This window comes from Anser anser (genome assembly GCF_964211835.1).
Source record: "Anser anser genome assembly, chromosome: 16".
In the NCBI taxonomy this organism is placed as follows: Eukaryota; Metazoa; Chordata; class Aves; order Anseriformes; family Anatidae; genus Anser; species Anser anser.
Window position 1 is genome coordinate 3,227,300 of NC_139737.1, and position 27,527 is coordinate 3,254,826.

General features: G+C 44.2%; 2 protein-coding genes and 1 long non-coding RNA gene across 10 annotated transcripts in view; 1 reads left to right on the forward strand and 2 right to left on the reverse strand.

Moving 5' to 3' along the window:
* The window catches only part of LOC310882838 (uncharacterized protein), a 41,406-nt gene extending 22,003 nt beyond the window's left edge, over positions 1–19,403 (reverse strand). For 3 of the 8 annotated variants that reach the window (XM_083802154.1, XM_083802152.1, XM_083802153.1), the window contains exons 1-2: positions 7,525–19,380; positions 2–26 (exon numbers count right to left, since the gene is read on the reverse strand). In XM_083802154.1, the coding sequence (XP_083658280.1) occupies positions 2–26; positions 7,525–7,654 (155 nt within the window). In that variant the 5' untranslated portion in view covers positions 7,655–19,380. The other 5 variants (XR_014573163.1, XR_014573164.1, XR_014573166.1 and 2 more) reach the window with 5 other exon arrangements.
* LOC310882839 overlaps positions 1–27,527 on the forward strand; it is a 101,667-nt gene that overhangs the window by 29,961 nt on the left and 44,179 nt on the right. The window lies entirely within an intron of this gene.
* NTSR1 (neurotensin receptor 1) overlaps positions 21,884–27,527 on the reverse strand; it is a 53,231-nt gene continuing 47,587 nt past the window's right edge. Inside the window, exon 4 of the mRNA XM_083802146.1 lies at positions 21,884–27,200. Within this exon, the coding sequence (XP_083658272.1) occupies positions 26,951–27,200 (250 nt within the window). The 3' untranslated portion in view covers positions 21,884–26,950. The remainder of the gene's footprint in view (positions 27,201–27,527) is intronic.

Below are 27,527 nucleotides of genomic sequence, written 5' to 3' on the forward strand. Positions count from 1 at the left end.
CCTCTTTTTGCCCACAACATGGACACCTGTGACGAGAAGAAATTATTTCTTTTTACCATTCTTTTAATGTCCCATAAATTAGGAAAGAGCACTGAATAAAATGAGAGTCCATTATCACTTATTATTCCATAACATTTCCATTCAGACAGAGCCTCTGAAAAACTAATTAAGCAACTAGTGGTGGCTAATGCATGCACTCAAAATAATGCACATTCATACCCTATTTTCAGCAAGAGCAGCCGAGGTTCATTAACATTATACAGTAGCAAATGAATTCAGTTTGGGATAATGCCACCCGATTAAACTTTCCACAGCCCACTTAACTGGAGCTTTGGTGTGTGTTTGACAGACACTTTAAACTCTCTAGAGATCCTGTGTTTTCCCATTTTCATTCCATCCCCTTCTAAAGGCCACATTCTGTCTTTGCTCTCTAGCTGATTAGTGATTTGCTCTTTGCATAGGGCTGCCTGGGTTTAAATGAGATGATTTACAGAGCTAAATGTTGTCCGATGTGGGGAAAGGTAACAGAATGGGGTCCAGAATGATGAAGTTAACAAAACAACAGTGTTTCAATTATCCTTTCACAACCACAGCTCAGCAAATGGGTTTTGAATAAGACCCTTGGCTAGGATTTGAGAAATATTTTAGGAGTGAGCTTAATTCTCAAATTCACATGAGATAATAGACCCTGTTTCCCAACCTCAGTTCTCCTTCACAAAATGAAGGAGCATTCCCTCTTCCTATCTACCACCTACCTTTAGCTTGCAAACTGTTTTGTGCGGGTCCTGCCCCTCAGCAAATATTTGTGCTGTGCCTATTACTGTGGGACTTAATGGAGAATGCAGTGCAAGTAACAAGAAATGCAAAGGTCAGTTATTTTGCTTTTCCCTGGAGGCATCCAAAACTACCCCCAGAGCCCTTCTCAGAGGACAGCTGGACTCGGATGTGCCAGATCTGCAGGAAGCACCAAAGATCACAGCACTAACCACAAAGGCGAGAACAAAAGCAGAGTAATGCCGGAAGCATACTGCCCAGAGACAAGTGCTGCCTTGGAGCTCAGGTCCTGGTGAGAGGAAGGTTAGAAGAGTAAAGCCCTGGAAAGATGCAAATTGACCAAGTTGCACAAATCTGTGCTGTCAGAAGCGGAGTGGACAACTGCGTCTTGGAGCCTCAGACAGATGGTGGTAGCAGGGTGGGATCGTCCTCATCTCACCAGGATGACAAGTTAAAAAAACAAGCAATCAAGCAGCCAGCCAAGTGTCCTGCAGATGAAGCTGTTGCAACCACCAAGTGTTTAGAAATGGAACCAGCCTAAGTGGTTGCCAGACACCCGTGTAGTGCAGGATGGGTATCACTCTGCATATCGTGTGGGTTTTATTGAAATGAGGTGCAGACAAGGACTTTGTTTGTTGTAGGTGGCAGATCTATGCAAATTTAAAAACTTAGTCTCAGTAAATACATGCCTGGAGATTGCTTTTATCATGCATTTTGATTTTATCGTAGTGTTATGCAGTGTTTCCTTAGAAGAGTGGAGAAACAATGACTGTGATAATAATTAATGGGTTCGCTGATAAGAGTCACTGCCCTTTTCACTTGTGTGACTAGCTAATATTCACAGCTTTCTAAAGTTCTTTCCATTAAGATGAGAAGTGTTTGATGCCTGCCTTGTATGTTCCCTGACATTAATTTATCAAGAACATGCACAGAGCTCCAGTGAATGCAGCAGAAACACCGCAGACAGTTCCCTAGAGGAGAAACTCCGTCTGCCCCTCCTGTGCGAGCTCTCTCTGGTGAGATATACCTCTCTGTGTACTATTTAGAAACCGCAGAAAACCAAAGAGCCTAAGAGAGCCGTGCTTCATACAGTGACCCAGTACAATGTGAAAACTAGGTGTGAAGTGGCAGTAGCAAGAGGTTCTTTGAGACAGTGTTGTTAAACCAAGCACAGGGTGCTACTTCTGGCAAGATGTTATTATCACGTTTAAAAGCGGAGAAGCTCCTCAAGCCCCTCAGACCATTTCCAATTTACCATGTACCCTTGGTATTCTGTTTTTTGTCTGTAGCCATATGAGCAACCTGAAAGGTCTCGACTGCACCATTCACACCATGGCTCAGGAGCACGGAGCCCATCCATAGCCCTCATGGTCCTGCAAGGAAACCATCCGAAATCATCAGCAACTCCAAATATCATATGAAAAAGTCCCTTGGGAATAGTGAAGGGTATTGGGGGAATCCAGATCTGTTGAGTGAATGTTTTCTGTTACTTTATTTTTATTTTCTTTTCAAATACACTTTGTGTACTTTACAGTATTTTCTTACAATCCAATCACTTTGATATACTACTCTGTTTGCTCCTCAGGTTGATTTGGGTGGATGTAGGCAAACACACACACAAAAACAACCACCTGCGTATGTACACATGTGTCAGTGTATAATACATATTCATAAACAAAACTGAATAAAACTCTTTGATTTCAGTGCCCACAGCTGGACAGGATGGGAACCACATTTTCATTTTGGAGGTGTGTGGTAGGGTCCCCTGGGTTATGAACCGTCCCCTCTTACCCGTCGGTTAGCATGTGCTCCCCAGCACAGAGATAACGTGCCCAGTGACCTGAGCTGGGCATGTATGTATGTGGCAGTGAATTAATTTGGACTGAGACAGCTCAGATGGCAAAAATCCTTGACTTATCTGCCAAGAAAACTGAAAATGTGCTTCAGCTGAGATCTGTCAACATGAGAGGAGCAGAGGGTTGCCCAGTCAGCCAGAAGATGAATTTATGCTTGTTCTGTCAACTGCTGGAGATTGGAATGTCAATATAGAGCCTGATAAACTTCTAGTTCCTAAAGAATTAACTGCTCTGGGATCATGTTTAATAACAATCTGGGCTACCTGAGGTTGTGCAGCCATCTGCAGCATTGTCTCCAGGCTGGTAGTGTTGCCAGTACTCTGGCTTATCAGCTCTGTTTAGGTGCACGATCCACCCAAATTAAATTTCAGCCTCTGGGGGCCTCACTTCTCGTGTGATGTGCAAAGTAAAGGAGATAAATAAAAACAAAAGCTAGGGACTGAGAGATTAATATATTTCATTAGATTGTTTCCGTGAGACTGAAGCAGAGGCTGGGTACTGAGAACACACAAACAAGTAACCTCACGAGAAGGTTATAGCACCCCAAACTTGGTGGAGCCTTACCAAAGTGCTGGTAAAATATTTGTAACTATTCAGACTCCTCAATGACTAGAACCTGAAAGCCTGAGATATATATAGAGACATGAATATGCCCTCTATGGGGCAGAAAACTATCTCCAATATCAGTCATTTTACACGTGTGGGGCTCGCAAGGCAGTTGGAAGGGTAGTGCAGAGTTAGAGGGAGTGCAGACAGACGTCTGGGTACCAAAATGCCTCCCTGTGCTCCCTTCCCCAGAGTTCATTTCTGTGGCACACACAACGTTCAAAGAAAATATTGAATGCAGAGATTTCTTTCCTTTGCTTTGGTCTTGGTTGGATTAATTAGAGATGTCATTGATCCTGACAGGTGCCTTGGGGTAGCAGGGCTGATGCTGTGCTGCTACAAATAGCGGCTGATGGGGGCAGACACAATGATCTTTTTGTGCTGTATTATTCCATTCGAGGCTCCTTGAGTTCCATTTAAACATTTCTCTCTAACCTATTACGTTCTCCCTCCGTTTATTGACAATGCATGGTAACTTATTCCGTTACGCTAGAAATGAAATTGGTTGTTGATGACTGCAGGGCTTTCATTTGAATATTCCTTAGATGCAAAGCAATAATTTAGATAGAGTTAAAGAGAAGACAGGAGACACTTCCCACCCTGCTACGCTGATATCTGAGCACTGCTGAATTAGAATAGTGCTCTTCCTGCAGTTATCACAAAGCAGTTTCCTAAATATTTCTCATCAAAGCTGAGATGCAGTTGTCAAATGCTGGCAGGTCGGAGCTTGTGAAGATGGGGAAGGATGAAATAAATGAATTTGTGGTCAGAGGCTGGGTGATGGGGGTGAAAGCACATGACAGATCCATATCTCCCACAGCCCTGCAATTTATCGTGCGACTGTCACTTCCATTTACAGGGTGCAAATTGACTTGGTGCCCCTTGGATGAGTGATGGGCCAAAGCATGTAACATCTGTCTTGGTTGTAATATGGCTGTAGTCATGGCGTTAGTTTGGTGCCTTAGAGGCAGGAATGCATTTATCATTATAGTACCCTTCGGAGATCAGAAAATAAGAAAAATCTTAATTCTATTTCATTTATTTTGAAGACAGCAGGAAAACAAATGAGATATTAAAGGTCTCAGGGAGCATTTCTTGCAGACAGGGACTAAAGCATATTGTTCTAACTCATACTATAATATCCTTACCACAAGACTCCCTTGACAAGTAGCATCCTAAAAAGCTGTTCTATTTTCTCAGTTCCTCCAGAGTCTTCTGAATATATACATGTTGAATATAGATCTGCAGAAGACAGAGTTTAAGTTTTTCACTGCTTCTCCAAGTGAGATCACTTTAAAATCAGCTGTGCCTTGTTTTCAGTATTACAAATTATTAGCTCTGAAAAAAATATCAACTGTACATTGGCTTTTACTCCGTGTCCATTTATGCTTGATATCTCTCAATATCAGTGATGGCTAAATCACAGGTGACTCACAGACAATGATGGAGCGCTAAATCAAGTTTTGTTCCTCTGATGAGGAGCATAGCAGACACAGGAGAAATAAGGTGGTTGAAACTTTAGAACTTTACCAAGAAACACCGTGTTCTTCCTATTATCCCAATAAAAGCTTGTCTGTTAGCAGGAACAGAGCTTCTCAATAAGGTTATTTCCAAAGAGCATCGCCATGAATAGTTATTTACTCAGTGGCGTGTTGTTGCATGGAGAAAGTTAGGGCCCTTCCTAACTTAAAAAGAAAAGTTGTTCATCCAGTCCCAACTTCTGAAGCACTTCATTTCCACCGATCTGAATTCCCCTAATTGATCCTTTCTTGCCATGTTCAGGCTGTGCACGCCATTCCCTGAGCCCCAGTAGACCTATAACAAGAACTAGGAAATGTAATTATTCCCGCTCTCTCTGTTTTCATTATGTCTGTATTAATAGTCTTCCTCTTCCAAACAACCTTTGCTGACAGCAAACCATTACCATATGATGCACACACACCAAGTACAAATTCAAGTTAATGCACTGTGATGCTGCGTAATGCACTGTCCTGCAGCTGAGCTTAATCTAATACAACGTGATGTAGGAGGCACCATGACACAGCTCAGTTATTTCATACCAGGATGTATCACCCTGGAAAACCTTGCAAAGGGCTTGTTTAAGAGCGCTCATTCTCTACCAAAATCTCCGAAGGCAATGTATAGAGGCTGTCTGCGGCCTGCAGGACTGATATTGGCACCTGCTGGTATCAGCTGGGTAGCTGCTTGCTTCTGTGCCACCCTCTTTCGCTGCCGTCTGTGAGGATGGCATCAAGGGAAGAAGGGCTTTCAGAAGGGAAGCCCCAAATATCACCAACCCAGCCCTCTGCCAGCAAGCTCAATAAACTTCTTCTCTCTTTACCTCTTTTACATGGAAATGGACTGCCTGGGTCAGAGGGCACAAAGGCAGGCAGCAGAGGAAAGAAAGGAGAGATCTTGTGGCCTTAGGCAGTCGCCCAAACAAGATTAAATAAGAGGTGCGAGCACAGCGTCTTCGTGGGTCCCGCCAAGAAGTTTAATTAAAGCCGCTTGCAGTAGCAGAGTGACCCAGTTTCACTCTCAGCTATCACATCAGATGTGATGTTTTATGAGATGGGCTACAACAGTAGAACAGCATTTCTGACTTTTCTCTCCTCATTCAGAGGAAATAAACTTGTGTTGCAGGCAAGAAGAGCAAAATGTACCTATGTTGTAGGCCTGGTAGAAAAACATGGACATATCACCTGGCTTTTCTGCTTTCCAGGCTCTGTCAATGGCTCCTTCAATCCGATATTGCCTTTTCCTCTAGGCATAAAGTTATAGCAGGGCACAACTCTATCTGGAAATTTGGGTGCTGCATTGGCCTTGCCTTTGTCTTCCATTCTGACACATCCCCCTGAATTTAGTCCCCACACCATATCTCTGTGTGGGACAGGTCTGCATTACCCCTGGCTCCCCAGGGTGCTCACAGTAAAAGATCCCTTGGTTTTGTCAGCTTTCTGCTCAGTCTTGCAGATCATTGCAAGTCATTATTCCTATGGCACCATTATATCCCTCTACAGTGGGGGATTTCTCCCCCATCTGCCTCGATATTCTGACAGAGGAGCCAGTAAAATGTGATTCACTGCATCTGGAAAGTTGTTCCAAGCATCCTCTTAGAGCTACACAAACAGTCATCTTTCATCCTGTTCTTTCTCCTAAGAATAAAGCCAAACCATGAGCCATAAGAAATAGCAAGGTGGAAATGGTTTGGCTGCTTATTTTAGGATTGCAGTAGAGGATTCGTATCTCCTTACCAATGCAGTTACAGCTGTTTAATTCACTGGACCTCAGTGTAGCTCCATTTGGCGTACCGTACACTGGTCTGAGACCCAGATCTACCATCTGCAAATCAGCAGCAAACCTCACTTTGCTTTTCACAGAGACAGATTTATGACAGCTGCCGCAATCTCTCCGTTTTTATAGCAAACTGTTAATTTAGACTTTTCACTCAATTCAAATCCAGAGAAAATGCCAGTCCACAGCAGCACTGACAATCACTCCTTCTCTAGAAACAATGACACTGACTGAACAATAGGATATTCATTGTGAAGTCTCAATAAAAGTTGTGCTGACACTTCAGATAAAAATTGACTTATCTTCAGACCGTGGCAGAAAAACCACCTGCCTGTCATAGTGATGAAAATAAAATGAAAGTTTGATCTGATGCTCCTGGATCTCTGTATCTCGGGGACAAGGGAATGCAGATGTTCCAAATGTAGGCAAGGGACTGTCCAGCTTAGAGCAACATCAAACCTAGAGGCACTCAGGCTTTGCAGTTGTCTCTAGACGCTATTGTAATCTAAATAGTGCTGGCAAGCAATAACTCCTAGAGCAAGTAGATGTCCATAGCATCAGAATTCTTTTAGTCCTTCTTATTAACTAGGTGTGCCAGGAAAGATACATCATATTTCCACAGCTTATATGTATTTCAAGTCTCTGCTTCCCAAAGCCAACAGCAGTGCTTTCATCTCTGAGAGAGACGCTAATTTTACACTGAACAGAGCCAAGAAACAATCTACTCCTAGAGAAACACCCTCCCCAGTAGTGGGGAAGAGAACCAGTGCCAGGAGACCCAGCCATTTAGCCAAAAGACTCAAGCAAAGATGCTGAAAAAAAGATACAAGAACCCAGAGAGATTTCATTTCCTCCAAAGAACACTTTTGCTTGACCTCTCTTCACATTTATATCATTTTGCACATCTCTGTCCTTACTGTATATCATATAAGTTGTCATTGTTGAAATGCTTAAAAAAGCAGAACCACAGAAATAAAAGAATATCCCACTTCACCTTTATCTTCCTTCCAAAATGGAGCAATGAGAAAGAGCTGTATTAAAAAACCAACAGCAACCAATAAAACAAACAAACCAATCTCCTTCCAGCCACCTCCACACAGCTGCTTAAGTTTAAATGGTTTCATCGCTGTAGCGGGTCAATTGCTAATTGCTTTCCTGCTCTCCACCCTCCCCCAGATTTGTCTAATTCAACCAATTCATGTCAGAAGAAGAAGGTGAATGGCAGAAAGCTCAGGGGTTGAACAGCTCCTGCTGCAGATGTCAGTACAAATCTGGGAGAGGCAAGAACCCAGGGAGACAGGACTAACAGATGAGAGAAATTGCAAAGGGCAGCCCATTGCCCTGCTGCAATCTGCCACTACAGCCAACCTGCCTCTTTATAATTACGTCCAAGGACCTTTGTGAAATGAAGCAAGTCTTCCACAGTATTCAGCAATCAATTAATCCTTTTGGCTTTGTGCCTGTGCTCTTTAATAAATATAACTGAAGCTGAAGTAGCTGCAGGTGCCATTGATATAATAGCCGTTGGTAACCACATAGCTAACATTAGTATATATCATTTGCAGTAAGCCTCTATGCATATTAACAGGAGCTTGACATTTTGCTCTCACATTTGAAGCCTGGTCTATGGGACCAGATTCAACAAGAGAATTGCTTTCAAAGGCTCTCGAAACAGGCTTGGTAAGTCTGGTAGCATTGTTCCATATGAGAGATTAATAACAGAATGAAAGGCTTTATTACAGTCAGATTGTCAACAAGAAATGACAGAAACCATTTGTGTCATTGAGAAGGAAGAGGCTGTGAAAACCAAAGATATACATGAAATGGAGGAAACAGTAAGGACAGCCTTTTCTAACTAGGATCCAGGAGATTTTATACATTACATGCCTTGTACCATAGTGTTGACCCAAACTGGATTCTCTAGATGTTGAGTGCCCCGGGGTTTTATGCTTACTTTTGTTTCTATGCACGATCATTCCAGCATGAAAAATGCAAGTGCAGATTACTGATGCACAAACTAAGATGTGAGTGTCTTGACAGTGCAGGGCTTGATCCCTCCTGTACCAGAGCTGTGCAGTTTAGTTTCCAGCACTCCAATAAAACAGCAGCAGCCGAGGAACTGTTTGAACGTCCAACATTTAGAATAACTGAAATAGCCAAGCCCTGAAGCTGGCAGAGCATTGTGGAAGAGCAGTGTAAGGAGGTCAGGATCCTCTCAACATGTAGGAGTCTCTGATTACCAGGTGAGCCAAGACCAAGTATACTGTAGTCCAGCTGACAACATCTCTTGCATGACCAAGGTGAACATTTTTCTGTGCCAATTAGGTTGTGCAAGTGCCACAGTCAGTTTTCCAAGGGCTGAGCAGAAACCAGGTTTCAACTGAATAGACAAATCTCTGACAGATCATTAATATAAATAAAACACTGGCTAATTTCATACAGGGGTGATTGCTCCCACCTACCCGAGCTTGCTCTGGAACAGGTTTTCTCTCTTCCTTTCTCAGAAAATCACTCCAACATTCTTCAAGTTCTGTAATTTTCTATTATTTTCTGCTTCTTTTTCTTCTTTTATTATTTTTAAAAAGTGAACTTCTCTTGTCCTTCTCCTTTAAATGTATGGCTTTTGAAATATATAAATCAATACACTTAATGGAAAATGCACTTCTTCAAGGAGTTAAAAGTAGCAACAGCCATCATGAAACATGTACAGAGCATCTATAATAGAATTGTATCATGTGAATCTATCTGAAAACAATTTATCATCCAGGGACAAAACCATAGCCAGGAAAGAATATTACGTGAGAACTTTCTATAACATATTGCTGCTAGCATAACTGGAAACCCACCAACTAAGAAATCTTTTAGATTATTTAGGATAGGACACATGGGAATGGCACAAAGCTGTGCCAGGGGAGGTTCAGACTAGATATCAGGAAAAATTTCTGTACCATGATGGTGCTCACACAACAAAACAGGCTTCCTAGAGAGGTGGTTCATGCCCTGTGCCTCTCAGTGGTGATAGGAAATCATCCTTTGAGTTCAGCTGGCTCTGACCCAAAATGACAAGCTGGTCTCTCACAATAATGTTTATACCACATAGAGTTTAGGCTATCCTTGCTGACACTTATGGGAAGTCATTAGTAAAGACTCCTTGTGTCTCTGGCCTTGGTTTTCAGTATGAACTTGTAGCAGTAGTGCTATTTTGAGGCTTCACTTCTGAATTAATATACTTGAAATGGTGCAGGGAAAGGAGCTCATTACATAATTGTGTGTTACAAAATCTTGTTGTCGCTATCATTTGTTTCCAGCCCATGATGGGAACTCCAGAAAGTGGATTGTAAGGCCACAGAGAGGGAGAAAAAAAAAAACACAACAGAGCGAATGGATAGTGTATAGACAGCAAAACACGGAGGCTAAGGAGATACATAATGGAGCTCACTGTGATAAATAGGCAAAAATAAAGATCTGTAGGCAAAAGTGGGTAAATAAAATAGGCGATCATTTCCCCAGACACACTTCTCAGTAGCAGATCCTTTCCTTCTGTGCTTAAATCCTCACTGTACTACACCCTGATGTTAGGACTCGTTCTTTCAGCCACAACATCCTCTTATTTAATATGGCTACAATATGGAATTTTTTAACTAGATGGACGTTTTTGTCCAGCTTCATTTAAGCAGGTCTCTGGCATCTCAGCAACCATTGATGCTGCCCTGAAAACTGGTGCTTTGTAAAGAATAGCTGAAATAACAGGGGGAAACTAATTCGTGTTCTTATGTGTGTGTCTGCAGTCTGATGAAGAGAATGAACAGAGCTGATAAAGGATGCTCACAATTAAATCCTGGACACGTAATAAAATCAGGTGAAGCACAGACCTTTGCCCTGAAGCTTTAATTCTTATTGGCAAAGAAAAGAGAGCATTAATACAACTTAATGTACTGCTACCTTGACTCACTTCTCTTTTTCACTGACAAGTACACTTGTGCACCTGTGCACATCAAAGTTAAGATTCTGGGAAAGGTAATTCAAAATCTCTCTTCTCCGTTTCTAACTTTGGAAGCTTGGCTTTAGATCCCATCTCACTGAAAATTGCTTCAGCTGGTTGTTATGGCAGTATCTACATCACAAAGAAAGTCTAGCACAACTTAAAGGAGGGAGAAACAGGCAAGGTCCCATTAATGTGAATTTTTCAGAGTGGGAACTTGGAGGGGAGCAGAACTCTTTGTCACCGTGGACACAAAACAAAGCTGCACTGGTGCCATGTTCTTGCTGTCGGTTCATTAGACAGCATATTGCTGTCTGCTTTCAATGTCACCATCATCCAGCGGTGACGGCTGCAGGTTGGGCTGCTTCCAGGGACACTGTAATGGATGCTTGGATGTGCTTGCTAACCACGGCTTGCCGTGATGGTTGAAGTTAATGCATTATTATCCATGACTGCAGAGCATACATCATCTGATCAGCCGCCTAGCTTGCTCATCCAAACCCCTTAATTAGCCAATGCTCATTGGATTATTCCACCTCTGCTCCTTCTGCTGCCAATAGTTTCTAGAGCAGGTTATGGATCTGTTACATTTCTGTTAATGCTGTTGCTTCTTTCTGTTTCTGCTAATGCCAAGGTGTCTTTCTGTCTGCTGAAAGAAACGACAGTGCCGATGAAAAATGAGTATTGACAATAGTAATCCCTCCAGCACAGGAATAGGAACCTAACAAATATAAATCAAACATGGATACAGTGCCCAAACAGTCAGATTAACACGGCTTCACCCTGTGTGGTGTTTAACTGAAAATTAATCAGACATATTCTTTATCCAAAGGTGTTGACTCTGCTGTACTTACTTTGATAGAAGACTACTGATACCGGCTTCTGGTTTTAAAATACTGCCAAGGAGGTGGGGTTTGCATAGAGCTAAGGTAGGCAGCAGTCCTCCTTCATACAGCGCAGTCTGTAGTTTTAGCTGTTTGGTATGTACAGGGAGAGGCAGAAAGAGTCTGCGTCTGGTGACTACCAGTAGAGATACACATTGCAGCACAAAGAGGTTTTGTTTCCTGTACAAATTGCATCAGTTCCACTTTCCTAAGTAAAAAGCCAGCCACAGAATTAGCTACAATGCTAAATGAGAAATGGAGTTGAAAGAGAATAATGTCGAATAGTTGAACAGAAAGAAAGGAAATACGTGTGTAGCAGACCTGAAAAAGAGACAGAGGGCTAACTAAATATATAGTACAATTAATTTCACGCAGTGTCCTTCACATGCAGCATCATAAAATGCCTTGCTGGATGAGTGCACCTAGAATCAGCTGAACTTACAGGAACTTTTTACATCTCTTCTGCTCTGGTTTACTCTTGTCAGACAGATGCAGAATGCTGTCGTGAGAAGAACACATCACAGCTCAGCTTTCCGAAATCGAGGTGAAAGTCCACCATCTCAAGCAAAGAATGCTAAGTTGGGCAGCACCAAGAGCCTAAAGCTCTGGCGTGGGCCATGAGTCAGAAAGGCAGTCTGCTGTGTGCATTTGCAAGAACCACGCACATTTATTGAATAACGCGTAAAACCTGTACCATGATACCACAGAATGTCTGCCTGTATGCGTACACACCATGGGACTTGTTGCAGTGTGTGCACGTGTGAAAGTGTCTGATGGTCTCCTTGGAGCTTACTGCCACAGGTTGCAGGAAGGATTTCTGTGTTCCTTATACAATTGTAGTTCCTCCTTTGTGGCATTTTGGCTGCGCTGTGCCAGGGAACTGAGCCTGAGGACCGGCTGTAGACCCCATAACCATTTCTTGCTTTCAAATGACAGCAGCCCACTCCCTGTGTCAGGTTCCAAGAATGTAGTAGAATGTGCTGCAAACTAAAGGATAATGAAAATAGCATACGTTTCGTTACTGTTGGAGGAAAAAAATGGCTGGAGCAAGCTGAGAGTGACTGGAGAATGATAGGGATGAAAGAAAGAAATGAAGTATGTGAGCGTTCTTTTATAATACCAACAGCTCAGTACCAGTGGTTTGATGCAGAAGGCAGAGCTCGTGAGTGATAATGCTTCTTGCTCTGGCTCTAGTCTCCACTGCCTGACTTTCTTTCTTCTAACAAAATTTCCAGTAATTTATGCTGTACTTAGAGGATGGACTGCCGAAATTCCTGGGAGCTGCTGTGCAGCTAAGTGCCTGATCAACACCTGCAGTTGTAATTGGGCACAGAACTCACACACGTAGGGAACCAGCTCCTCTGTTACCTGCAGTGCTAGTAAGTGATGCCCATCGTAGAGAGGCAGATGTTGTAGGCGGAATTTTTCTTTTTGGCCTCAGATAACTTTTCAGCAATGGTAACTTGGAGTCTCACAAAGGCAGGCTACTCCTTGGCCATGGAGGAGATTCCCCTGTTGGCATTATCCATTAGTTAACAGCCCATCTCCAGGAATAAATCAGAATAACAAGTTAGAGCAAGCCACTTTACTCATTCCCTGTCTTAGGAGGACATCTTCGGCAGGGAGATGCACTCCAGTGTGTTTTTGCTGCTATCCTAATTTCTCCTTTGTTGCCCATAAGGGGAATAATTGAATCATAACATAATTTGAATGTCAGTGCTAACCTCCTGGGTCATCCACTGTATGTGGGACATAATGAGTGGAAGTAGAGCTATAGCTGCTGACATTACAGCCCGTGACTTAGGAAGGTATCCTTTTGCTCATCAGTGAGCTTGAGGTTGCTACATTATATAGTTTTCCGGATGGAAAAAATAAGCAATTATTATAAGGCACTGTCATCTCCTGTCACATTCAATAAAATCAGTTTGGCTTTCTGAAAGCCCTGTGAGGAAGGCAACGGGATAAAAATTGGTGAGTGCAGATGAAGAGACGTTGGTGAATAAGACCTTGTGTCAGTCATTACTCTGCAGATCCTTTTAAAGGGAAGGAATGAGTAAGCTGGGGTTAGGGGACCTTGCGGTGTGATTTGCTGGGCGTTTCAACATGTCAACCCTACATGTAATGGGCAGGGATGAATGCAGGTTGTGTTAATGAGTTTTGTACTGCAGCAAGGCGGGGGCATGGTAGCAGTGCAGCTCTGCCCCAGGGTGATGGATGTTGGCTGCAGCCACCAGGCCACGGTGGCTCCTTGCAGAGAAGAAGTGGTTCTCATTAAGGGGGAGACCTTTTGAAAGGTGTCACAGCATGAGATCTCTCATGGACTCACATGTGAGCAAGGATGAGTGAGCAACATCCTCAGAGGCCCAGGTGAGCATCCCTGAACAAACCCCAAGTAAACCCTAAGAGCTTCTGACAATGCCATGGGAGGGAGAGAAGAAGCCTCCTGTGCTTCAGACTGCTTCACTGAGGTGCGATCTCTGTTGTGGGCCAAGCTAGTGGCTTCTTTCTTTGTTGCTGTTGGTAGTGGTAATACTGCTTTTATGAGCTCTTCAGTATCTTTGATGTGGATTGCCAGGAATATGTGTGTTTAAATTCAGACTTGACACTGGAAGAGAAAGGACCCGTCTTCTGCTCTGATGTCAAGACTCACTGGTGACAAACTGGCCGGGCCTGCCTTTCTGACATAGACATTGTCACTTGGATCCTTTTGATCATGTGCTAGAAAATGAAATTTTGAAGTCAGATGACCCGTTTTAATAGGCTGATCCTTGTCTTTGGTGCCTTCCTTGCTCAGTATCAAGCTGGAATAGCTTATATCCTTCGGAGATGCTTCATTAGCGTCCCAAGTGAAAATGGGAGCAAGAGGCTGCAAGCAGCCTTTCTGCAGCCCCGTTCCAGCTGCTGTGGACAGCAGAGTTACTGACGCATGCTCCCACCAGGTGTGCAAGCAGAGGGGCTGTGACCACGTTACCCCATTAGCTGACAAGGACCTCGGCAGAGTCCCCGTGTAAGCAAGAGGTGACACTGGGGAGGCGAGGCTGCTGTAGCTCGCTTGCCCTGCGTCAGCACCCAGCAACTTGTACAAAGGGGTGGTGAGAACTGAGGAAGTTCACCGCACATTCAAGCAGGGCTTTTTTGGTTTTAATTGGTTTCTATCTGTCAGACTTGTCAGTGGTGAAACTGGATGTTTGCAAAGAGAAAAAAATCCTTCCCCTTCATCCACCCCCACACCTCCTCCCTTCCCGCTGCTCTGTCTCCAACCTCCAGCGCGATATCTGAACAAGTTTATTCCAGCACCCGCAGACAGCAGGAATGGAGGAGTTTGTGAGAAGAGGCATCCCACAGCCCTGATTGCTAGCGGATATTTTGCATCCTGTCTGTGTTTGGGAATCATTTCCTTTGGGTGCTGTTGAGAGTCTGCTATGATCCGTGCCCTGGCGTTTAGGCTCAAGTGGCTTCTGAGTTGCGCTGGTGCTTTGACAGCTTTGTAGGTCTGCAAGGGCAGGGTGATCAGGATGATCTGTCCATCCTGAGGATGTCCCAGGTGCCATGATATTGGTTTGTGCGTGACAATTATGAGATAGAAAAGAGGACTAGACGTGGTGTTTACTAAAATAATGAATACAAGGGGAAGTGGGAAACCCCATATAATAACTGCTGCTGTTCTCAGCACCAGCTGCCACAAACCTGCCATGTTGAATTAGCAGTTCTTAAGGGACAAGAAGTGCTGCTCCCTCAGTGAATCAGAACTGAGACATCACCTGCACAAATAATTCTATTAGGTTTGGATCGACAATGAAAATAAAGGATAAGCAATTATCTAGTTAAGTTCTTCATCGTTTTTGGTAACATCATTGTGCAGAATAACTGAATTACCTTTGTCTTCCCGTTTGTCACAGGGTTTATAAGACACCCTTTCTTCCTTTCCCTCTCCTCTCGTTGTGAGCACTGAAACTGAGTGGAGTCTGCCCCAGTCAGCTCTTAGATGAGATGCAAAATTTAGATCCGCACATGGCTGCTTATGATCCCCATGATGGAGCTAGAATATCTGGCTGTAAATCTGTTTCTTCACCTCACCCTGGCTGTGCAATCCCAGTTTTGGCTGTCTCAAATTTGCTTGCTATGTATCTACATAAATTTCATGCATTAACTCACAGTATATGGTATTGCTTCCACCCCACTTCATGATTTATTTGAGATTAAATCCACTTTTCTGCATCACAGTTTTTCTGGGTATATCTGGTTATGATGAGCTCTCAGTGTTTGACTTCTGAAACAGTACATATTCTAGTAGCACAGAAGAGTTTAAAGGAAAATAAGGACTTGTAGCTATGAATATTTATGGTTAGAATTGAATTGTATTGTAGATTGCAATTCATTATTGCTGGTGGAATAGTATGATAGAAGCTAACACTTAATTTAATTGATAAATTTTCTCTTTTGTGCCTTGACCAGTGAACAGATTTATGTGAAACCTGTATACTGTTAGTCTCAGTATTTAAATCTGTTTAAAGTAACAGCCATATTAAAGAAAATAAAGGTAGGAGTAAATCTGTCCATAATGCCAGTAAGCCAGAAATATTTCTGCTCACAAAGAGTAAAAGTGTAAAATTGACTCAATTCATTTTATAGAGCAGATATTCGCTATGAACAGAAACACAAATTATCCTCAATTTAAACATCCATGGGGTGTAACAACACCTGGTGAAGTGAAAAAAATGGAACTCTGACCCAAAAGAAACAGCAATTTTGGGAGCAGGCATTTGCTGGGCGATGTAAACAAACTTAACTCTGCTTCCCTGCTTTACCGTGATGCTGGGTGAGGGAATGCTTCACTGAGCAGGTGAGTGGGATTGTACCCGTACCCTGCCTTCATCCCCCTGCGCTGGGTTCAGAGCATCCCTCTTTCCACTCCAGGTCATTTTGACCATTGTCCCAGTCTGTGTTTCTCTGTCTTTGCACAATTGAACAGCTTCCTGAGAAGCTCCAGTTTATCCCTCCCAAGAAACAGGCTCCATTTCAAATAAATATTCAAGATCTTCAGGTTTATTGTTTGTTACCCCAACAAAACCTCTTTCCCATCCTATCCGATTCAGTATTTCGTTTCAGTCCTATAGCTCCTCATTCTCCATTACTCTGGTGCCAGCCGCTAAGGAAGTCTTTTGGGCTCATCAAAGTCTTGCTGTGATTCACAGCCCCCTCCTACATCAAACAGCCTTTTCGTGGTGAGCAAGACAACCGATCTGCAAACCCTATGGTGCCTCCTGGAGAGCTGGTTATAAAACATGGCAGACCCTGAGCCCCGAGGCAATCTGTAAGGAAAATGAATAGCACGGGGGGAGGAATTGTTGTAAACAAGTAGAAGTGAGATTTTGGTTGAAGAGAAAAGCTTTTGACTGATTTGTGAATATGTGAAAATCAGATGGGAGCAGAATGTTGTTTTTTTTTTCCCTTTTCCTTTTCCAGTGTTTTTCGCTATATGATGGTGTTGCTAACACAACTGTCTTCTCTCTGGAAAAAGTCTGCAAATCCTTTTGATGACATGATGTACGTGAAGACACAGAAAGCAAATAGAATTCGCATTGTATATTTATTTCTCCCACGCTTTCTGATGACAGTTGGAATTCTTTGTCCCTTTTATCCTACACCTTAAGCTGATATAGCAGCTTAAATCTTCCTTAAAGCCGAGCATTGAAAAATGGGTAGCTTTTGGGGCTGGCAAGAGTTTCAGCTGGGGGCCAAAACGAGATCTCCCTTCAGAAAACTTTTCTGCCTTTGTCTCCCTGTACAGAGGTTCACTAATTTTGCGTTTGCCTTCCAGAACGATGGGTGAAGCAGAGACAGCCCTCCGCGATTTCTGTTTTGGTGTTCACCTATGAGTAGCTTTGACTTTCCTGTTCACCACGGGTGTGAAGTTCCCACTCACAGTTAGCCCTTTTCTTTCTCAAGCTTGGTGCTGAGAGCTTTTCCAGCAGAAACCAGCCCTTCTTCCACAGGAATCAGCTGATAAGAAGGGAAATCAGAGGGGGCTGGTGTCTGAGAGCTGTCCTGGCACCAGATCCGGAGGTAAAATTGCTGGTGGTAGAATGAGTGGGTGGCCCAGAGAAGAGAAGAGATGCCACCGAGGATGAAGTGCAGGACTGTCATTCAGTGCAGCACTGTAAATATGCTATATACATCTGCAAAGTGCATTTCTAATGCACTAAGTGCAAATTTACAGATTCATGTAAGTAAAGTGAAGGTCGGCAGTCTGATCGGGCTCCCCACTGGGTGCAGGCTCGCCGTGGTGCTAGCACCAGGATGGGTGTCCTTGCACCTTGGCCACTCCTGCACCCCTGAGTCAGGGCAGCTCTTTGACAAGTTTCATGTGACTGTCAGCACCACTCAGCCACTCCCATGAAAACTTTTGTTCCAGATAGGCAAATTTCCTATTTTAAAATATTTTCTTGTAATTGTTCTCTTCTGTGACCGAACATGCAGAGATCATACCACCCTAGGGCAAGGGGAGGGGGATTTCTACCAGTTAGCTGCAATGTTTTTCTCCTTTCCCAGGCACAGCAAAGTACCCTATTTTTTGCAAAAAAAGATGTGTCTGAATCGTTGGTGCCTCTACTGCTCGGCACTGCTCAAAGTGCTCTCTGGTTTTGTAGCAGTGACAGCAGCCACCAGAAGAGGTGGTGCACAATGACCTGCGTTTGTCTTTCACTGAACTGACTGTGGTTGTTTGGTAAAGGACATCGCTCTTGCTTTGGTGAGGAGCTGGTTTTGACTGCATATGAAAGGAGTAAGAGTGGCAGCATGGGAACAAGTATTCATCTCCCAAAGTCCATGAAAACTTACTAAGATACGAAGTGAAATCTGTAAGGGTGCTTTGCGGATGCCAGTGAGCTCTATATGATAAACAGTATATTAAAAAGCACTGAAGCATGCTATGATAAACAGTCTCCTTCTTTGCAGTTGTAATATATACAATGAGCAAGAGATATCATCCTGTATTCAATCAAAATCAGGACTGGAGTCTTTGTTCCTTCCAGACATCAGCTATGAAATGTGATTTCTTTTTTAATCTGATCAGCGCCTCTGGCATTTAAGATTGGCTGTGGAGCTGCTAACATAATGAACTGCTTTATTTTCCCCCTGCTAAATGGTATTTAGAAAAAAATAAAAAAAGCCTTAGAAATGAGACTCAAACAAAGCTAGACTGGGTCACTTCAAAACACAAAGGGTGTTTCTTTGCAGGTGCAAACCGATTTATACCAGTTGTGCCTGTTGGCCTTCACCTGGCTGTAGCATCTTTCCCTGCAGTTTTACAAACCTCCCTTGTAGCTCTGGCTCTGGGATTCTGCCCTTGCAGGTTTGTCTCTGGCAGGGAGACTAACCATGGACCTATGTGACCTAGTGCAGATACTGCTCAATCCTGAGATATCTGTGAGAAAAAAATAGCACGAGAATGCTTTCGTTGGAGATTACATAGTTAGGGAGCAGTGACGAGTTGCAGAGCAATCAGACCTCCTTATTAATTATAATGTGTTTGAGTGCCTGAGGCTGAAAGCTGCATTGCAGTTGTGGTAGACATATCTTTCCTGATAAATAGCTTCCAAAGACAGGAGAAAGGACAAGCAAAGAAAGGAACAAAGAAACTCCAGGCTAACTGGTTCAGCCTTTAATGTGACTGAAGCTGATGCAGTGGCAAAGTACGGCGTGTCCATCTTCTTGCTGCACTTTGTTGGGATGAAGGAGGACGAAACGGTGCATCCAAGATGCCGATGTTACTCACAAGTGAGGAGTCTGTACCTCTGCAGATCTTGAAGCAGATCTTCCAGGCCATACATTCATAATCATTCCTTTTTGTAACGTCAGTTTACAGTGAAGCTGAGACGTCCACACCGCCCATGTCAGCTGTGCACTTGAGCAGCAGCAGTGTGAAAGCAGACAAAGCGACTGCTCCTGCTTTACAAGATGGTTTTACATTTTTGTGTTAAAAGGGTGGAGGATATTGTTTCCCATTTCTTCAGGATTTCATAGAGAAGCAGCCAAGTGTAATTAAATGCCATGTCAGTGGTGATACAAGCCAGCTGGGCCAGGCAGTGCCTTCAAGTAAGAGGAAGAGCTCTGCGCTGGAAGGACTGAAAGCTTGCAGTGAGGTATGCGTGGGCAAGTGTTGCATTCACACCTGTGATATCTATTTCAGAAACAACCATAATTTTTTTGGATTCTTCCCGTTTATTTTCTGTTGTCAGGAATGAATTAACTGTGCTCTCCCTCCTCTGCTAGTCACAGTCCCTGAGGGATGCAGGTGAGCTGTCCCAAACTTGCTATCACCATCCTGTCCCTGGGCGTTCAGCCTCTGAGCGGTGTGTGCTCACCCCACAGGGCTGCCTGCCCCCCCTGGAAGCAACCCCAGCGTTTTGTTTGGGGTCCGGGGCTGTATCGGTGCTCGTGCACTGCAGGAGGGGTTTTGCACTTGAGTGCCCACCGTCTCTTCGCGCTTTCCTTCAAACTTAACAGCCCACACGAGACTTGTAATAATAACCAGGATGCGCTGCCTTATTGCTTGAATACCCTCGTGGATATACTCAACCTGATCTACGGTTCAAATAAATTCAATAAGGCAGAGGAGGGTTTAAAGACATTTTAAATAAATTAACTTCTGGATGGATGTTTATTAAGTTTTATGAAGCCATTTACTAAAATGCAATGTTTGTTTCAAAAGGCATCTTAAATTTTCCTCTTGTGAACTATAGAAATTACTTTTATAATTGAAATGAGAAATATGGGCCAAATTGAAAGCATTCCTCGCTTGAGGCACAGTCTCTTTGCCTTTCGAAAAGAAAAAGAAACAAAGAAACTCGCTGACTCCCACAGTCTTTTCCTTTCCTGTGCATGGTGGGGCGTGATGTGAGCCTGATTGCATGAGATGGGTGGGAGTGGTGCATGGTCGGAGCAAGGCTCTCTGGTTCCCAGGAGTTTTGCTTTTTCAAGAAAATAGGTCCCAAGCTAGAGAATTCACAGGCAGACGGCAACATTTTTCATCCCAGCATGAACCTGGTCTGGGTTTTTGCATGAGCACTGGAGACTCCACCGGGAGCATCCTGCCCTGCAGAAAAATCCCATGCAGCCAGAAGACAAGGCCAGGGCTGCATGGTGTGGATTGTCACTGCTGAAGACAGTAACTGCAGCTCCATGGGCAGCAAAATGAAAATACACCTTCTACCAGAGCGAGGCTAAATACCAAATAAAAGGATCCATCAAATGAATGACTTGATTCTTCAGTAATTGGTGGTGTAGGAGTAATAGTGGCTCCTGCTCTTCTCATCTAGAAGCAGCACCGAAATGCTTGTGGAGAGGCAGAGTATCTCAGCTAGGATTTAAAAGATGAACTTTGTGGCCATGAATGACTCCAAATATTTAAACTTTATTTTGTTGTTGCTTTCCAAGCAACCTTTCACGCTGCCAGAAATCAAAACAATCGGGCCAAATGGCTGAAAACTGTGAAGATTTTGTGCGTTTTCCTGGAGATCAGCTGAGCTATTTCGTGACAGAACTTTACCTGGGAGCTGCGGGGAGAATGGAGCTGACTGATTTTTGCTCATTAAGTGTAAAGACACTTTAATATAGTCGGCAATACCTAAGCGTCCTGTTCTTACGAAATTACATCTGTGTTAGACAAATCAGTGCCAGGAGGAAATGGGCCGTGCAAAAGAGAGAGGAAAGTAGGAGGGAAAGGCTCACGGTTAGGGCACAGTAAACCTGCTTTGTCTTTCAGCAGCAAATTCTCTGGGGCCAGGGCTGTCTCCTTTGCTGTGTACACGCAGCTCCAAGTGCAATAAAGCCCCAATCTGTCCAGCGTCCTAGGCAGAGCTACTGTAGAGGTAATGGCTGAGATAGAATGGTTTTAGTGCTTGCTCTACAACGGGGGGAGAGCAAGCAGGCAAGAAAAGCAAAGCAGGAGTTCGGAAAGCAGCAAGATTTGTGTATTCCCACCTGGATCTGTGCAGCACAGATCTTTCTTGAAGCCTGGAAGATCTCCACTCCCATGCTTCAGCCTTGTGCATGCCACACTCTCAAAGCCCCAGAGTTCAACCAGCGGGAGCTGGATGCGCTCTGCTGCTGCTCCTAAAACCACAGCAGGCTGGACTCTGAACCAGCATGGACTCTGTTTGGTTTTGCCAAGTCTCCGGAGGAATTTCTCAGGTTGATCTTCACTGATCAGTGTCTCCCTCAGACCAAGCCAGACTTTTTACCCCTTTGTTTGCCTACTTGCAGGTGCACACATGAGCTGGCGTTTGGATGCCGCATTGGTGCCAAAGAGCCAGAGCTTGCTGTGGGACAGGAGCGCTCGGGGCCCTCCTGCAGAGGGGTTGCAGCGGTCATTTGGAGTTGATGTGATTTCACAGGTCTGGATGGGCAGTCAGATAGCCTATTGTAATAAGCAGGCTGTATGATCCAGGCACAGCTACCAGGTCAAGCATAATCAGCCCAAAGCCTTAAATTCAGATATTTATTTCTTAGGATCAATAAATGACAAAATAAAATAAAACGAAGTAAAATACCATACAGTACAAAGGCTAATATCAGGAAATAACCATTTCATTACTGTTTGATCAGTAAATACAGTATCAATAATATCATGTTACGTTGAAAGAGTGTTTCCCATTGCTATACAAAAGGATTTCACACCCTCTTCCTTCCCTTTGTCACAGAAACTCTTACAAAGGAGACTCTGACACACTTTTAACATTCATTTTTTTCCCATTGCACAACAGGCCACAGAAAATAAAGCACATCAACATTTTGTATTTCAGAAAAAAATAAAAATAAAAAGGTGAACTTCCAAAAATGTTTACCATAGATACAGTATGTGCAGGACTATCAGGTGGCACAGCTGGGGAAGGACTCTTGATCACAAAGCCAGGACACAGCACCATGAATTTTAGCAATTTCTGGTTCTCTACTGAATGGATCCAAACTGAAAACAGAAGGTTCATCTGTGATTTCCAGAATCAGAGCTCCAGCAGATACAGCTTTGTTGAAATAGCCACCAAACGACACGGTCAGGAAGATACCAGACTAACACTCGACGCGTTGCACAGGAGAACTCAGTGCTCTCGTGCCACGTGCACGAATGGCAGCCACACAGATGCTCGGTTCACATCCTAACCACACGCTGTCTGCAGCAATAGCACGCCTGGGGGGTTTATTTCCCTAAATGTTTGATGCTAGAAATGCAAAGGCCCTGTGACTTTACAGCATGTGTCCTGCTAACCCTCCTCACCAACCTTCCTGTTTAGTTTTCTTCTTCACCCACGCAGCCACTGGAGCAAGATCTCGTGCACTTTACCAAAAGGCAAGCTCAGCAGAGCATTCGAACACTGATGCGTACTGGGCCTTTGGTGAGAAAGTCCTGTCTGGGGGAAATTTCTCAATAGCATAATGACTTCGGAAATCTGATTTCACACGCTGCCAAATGGATGGCCCTGCCTAGAATGCTGTGAAGATAAACGAAACCTCAAAATTATATCTGGAGAGGTCACTTGGTAGTCTCTCTTCAGATGGGAATCTCTCCGAATCCATCTGGCAGCACTTCACATCTGTGGGTTCAACAGATTTTTTACTTGAAACAAACAGTTCAAAACACTTAGAGGAAATTTGCATAGATTAACAGCATGCTGCATGAATGCTCGCCCCTCTGCCCCTGCAGAGAATTCAGACGAGGCAGGAATACAAAGGATGGGAGCATGCATTTTGTCTAATGGCAAAAGCCAGTTATACTCGATTAGGTTTAAAGCCAAACCTTGTTGGGTTAGTTGTTCAACGATCGTTAAAAGGCATGGAAAGAAAGAGAACCATTTTTCTGACAGATGTCCTTAGTATATACCGGGCTTTTTGTACCTTCTTCTTCCCTAGAGTACCGTGCGTTCCTCTACAAAACCGCGGGGTCTTGTACTGAGTTACCCTCACTTCTGTGAGCTCAGGGTAACTAAAACTCTATGCTGGATATAGCAAAACTAGGTGGGGAGGAGGAAGAGGATGAAATCAGCTGTAACTTCCACTTCTCAACTCAGGTAGTCAGATTTGCCCCGTGGAAGAGGTAGCTTTGAGCTGTACTCTCAAGTTAAGGCCGTAGGCTTAGGTCTGCACCCACTAAAACTGCAGGAGCAGAGCTTTAGAAGCCAGTAAACTGCTCGGATAAATCTCCCAATATGAGCAGCTCTGCAGGACTTGTGTAGCCCAACAAACATTGCAGAAGAAGTTTCTGATAAGTTCATTTTCACTCCAGCTCGTTCCCATTTTCATGACAAACCCCAAATAAACCTACCACTTTCTCAGAGCTGTGATCAAAAAATCTGTAAACAGCCGGTGTATCAGCAATGAAAATCAAAGCCAAACAGCTAATGTGAGACATTTTTTGTACAGTGTTTTCTAAGCTAATCAAGCACATTTCAGCAGGTTGGTGTTTAACAAGCATAGTAGTAACATTAAACGTTTCAAAGGTGGATATTCAAAAGCAACTGAGACACGTAGGATGTTAAATCCTAACGAAAGTCAAAGCAACGCACAGTTGGAGCTTCCACAGGAGGTTTCCGACACCACCTCCCAGCTGTTGACTCTATTTAGACATGAAGTTAAAACATCGGGGTCCTCTCCAGATCCATTTAAACGTTGTCTTGCCTTGAAGGCCAGTAGTAAGCGTGTGATATTAAGACTCTTCTTCCTCTGCTCCTTGTACCTGGACTTCTCTAGCGCAGGAGCAGTGAGAGCAGTGGAGATGAGTGGCTTTGTAGGGTCTGTTACAGATGATGCCCACACCACATTATTTGCTGTGTGGCCACCTCACCCTCCTCAGCTTATTCAGCTGGAAGGTACCAAGCTGCCATGAGTGCTGCATCTCCCCTGTGCCTGTACAAACCTGCCTCTCTTAGGACTGCTGCTCTCAGCTACAGTCCCCCATAAAAGTCAGAAAGGTTTGACTGAGCTTCAATGGACAGACATTAGATGAAGGTAGCAACAGTGAGTAAACCAGGAGTACACAAGTAAGTCTGTCCATGGTTCTGCAGTTCCTACACGTTGTACATAGCCCATAAGGCAGCATGTAAGGTCTATAGCTTCTTCCTCCCACCTGCCCAAGCCATTTCTAACACACGCGATGTTACACACCGACGTGATAGCATTTGCTAGTTCCTCACAGATTTCCTTCCAAGGAGAGACCAGTCTCCTTTTTGCCTCTTTTATTTATTTATTCATTTATTTATTTGTCCCATTACCAGTTTTTCTTGCCAAAGAGGAGTCAACTGCGCTCGAACAACAAAAGTGCTTTGTCAGCTGTAAACTCTGCCCTCTGTTTCGTGCAGCCAGGGCAAGAAATTAAGAGAAGGCATGGCAGGACAAAGCCTGTAGTTTGGCTGGATCAGAGGGAACTAAGGCCCTGCTGATTCCTATTTTGAGCCCTTTCTTTTGGAGTGGTTCTGTACTAGGCATTAAAATAATTCCCCCGTCCCTGCTAGGTGCGGTTGTAGGTCATGGCTGGTGGTAGCCAGATCTACCGTGGTAGTAGCCAGCTCTGGACTACGGGTATAAATGCCTCAGCAGCAGATAGCCATCACTCCCAACTCACAGCAAGCGCCCCAGAGCTGCTTTCTCTGTGTCCTGAGCCCCGTAGCGCCTAACCCACAGCATACTACATCTGGAGCAGGAAACATCACTGGTACCTGGTGGAGGTGACTGCTCTCCATGGCTGTGTGACGCTGCTCTGCGAGGGCTCACGTAGCTGCCCGTGGGGTCAGAGCCACGTATCCAGCACTGGGACCGGTGTCATAGGCTGTGGGTGCTCCTTAGTTGCCGAGTGACAGGGGATGGGCAAAGCCTGGCAAGCTGGATGGAGCCAAGGATCACTTCCAGTCTGTTGTCAAAGAGGGAAGCTAGTGGCACGTGCCGAGGGGCTGGGGCAGCTCCTGCATGGAGCCTCCTGCCACCAGAGCTCAGCGATGTGCCCTACCCCTGGATCTCCCTTCTTACAGAGCCTTTCCCAGGTTCATGCAGGTCACGGCCTGGTGCTGTGGCAGCAGGGAAGTCCCTTTAGCTTTGTCCCAGAGACCCGTGACTTCTGGTGCTAAAGGCTCAAGAGAATTTGTTGCATTTCCCAGTTGGCTGTTAGAGGTGGAACCATATGGGAGAAAACCTCATGCTATCCATCCTGGCCAGCTGAGAAATTTCAAATTCAAAGCAAAAATCAAGGGGAAGAAAGAAGGGGAAGAGAAGATAAGCTTTATATTCTCTTTGATCCTATTTTATTTTTAGAGCATACTCATAGTCAGGGTTCAGCACAACCTCTGACTGTCCCAAACTGTCGGATTTGCTGCAAACAGCTCTCGCTGCCATTCCTCTGACTTGTTAAAAGAAAGCTGTTTTAGAGCTAAGGCTCCCCAGCTTAGACCGTCCTGTGTTCTTCATTTGCACTATCTGAAGATGTGTATGTGCAGATCAGTATGCCTATAGGTTTGGTAGCAAAAAGAAATAAAAGAAAAGGTAGAAAAAGAGGCCCTACCGCCTACAACTGATAACCCATGAAATGTCAGCTGTGTGAAAATAGTGCAGAAACAAGTAAAACTGGAACCAGAATGTGAAAAATCTGAGAGTCCCACAGAAATGGGGCAGGTTGCTTGTATCTCAGCAGACTGGAGCCCTCAGGAGCCTGCAGCTTTCTCACCTCTTAGTGCAGGCCAGCTAAGTGATTTCCCTGGCAAAAAAAAGCAGGGTTTGGCTGTGTGGCATAAGTAAGATTTTCCATTTCTGTCCATTTGCAGCACTCCAGGTGGGCACAGTTTCTGCATTCCCAGCTTTGCCAGAGACTCTGTTACTTACTGGTGTTGCAATACCCAAAGCAGGGAGAGCGGGGCTCGCTGTGCCAGGCACTATACACGCCCTAAAGTGAATGATGATCCCAGGCTACTCCTGTCCCAATCTAAGTAAGGCATCATCTGTTGGTATTTAAGTTCAAGGAACCAGAGCGGCTCTATTGTGCACCCAGGTCATATTCGTAAGAATTTAGATCTATTTCTAAACCCACCACCTGGCTCCCTGAGTTTTCACTCCTTGCTCATTGAACATCGCATAGATGAGCACGTCCCTTCACCAAAAACGTCCCTTTCTGTTCAAAACTGCTTTCTCCTCGTTAGACTCTGCTCGCTGCCACCAAGAGATGTGATCTCGAACCCTTGGATATGGAAATGGCATCTCTGCCTTGAGAAAAGGATGAAATGCAGTATGAATTTGCTTACGTTTAACATATATTGGCTTCCCAGTTAGCACTGCACCTGGATTTATGCCAGACCGAAGTTACAAAATGTGTAGACATTACTCACAAGAGGCAAGGCCAACGCGTTAAAATAACCTCAAAGTTACTGGCAGAACGAAGCCTATTTTTCCAACAAAAACGACTTTGCTAAACACACTTGTGTTACGTGAATTTGGAGACCATGCCTGAAAGTCACAGAGGCCTCTCTCGAGTTTTGACTCCACGATGAAATAAATGCATTTCCCTTCCTCCTTTGGCTTCAGTATGTTGTTTCCCTTGTGACCTGGCTGGAAAACGTGTGGTTGCTGGAGATGCTGTTGGATTTCCTGGTGAAGGCCAGTCGTTTTTTCTTCTTCCTCCATGGCAGGCACAGGAGCGTGAGCGTAGAGAGGAAGATCTGTCGGAAGTTTGCAGACACCAGGTTGTACAGGATGGGGTTGATGGCCGAGCTGACGTAGAAGAGGACGTTGGTCAGCATGTAGAAGTAGTGGTAGAAGTTGTAAAGGAAACTGGAAGAACAGATGAAAGATAGAAGTCTGAGTGAGTGTGGAGAACTGAAATAATTCAAAGTCACAAGGGTGAAAGAAGCATAAGCTGTTCTTCCAGCTAAGCTTTCTCTGCTAGGGACATGGGTTTGCCATCGGGAGTCAGTGCATGCACCCTGTGTTGTAAGCTGCCACTGGCCAAATGCAGGTCAAGTGCCTTTACAGGGTTCTTGCCCCCGTTGTTATCAGCTAGAAACTCATTTATGCCCTGGGACTGGATGGGGTATTTACCTCATGTGTTCATTTTGCCTTCGAAAATAGACTCGCTTGAAACTGAGAAACCAGTTGTAG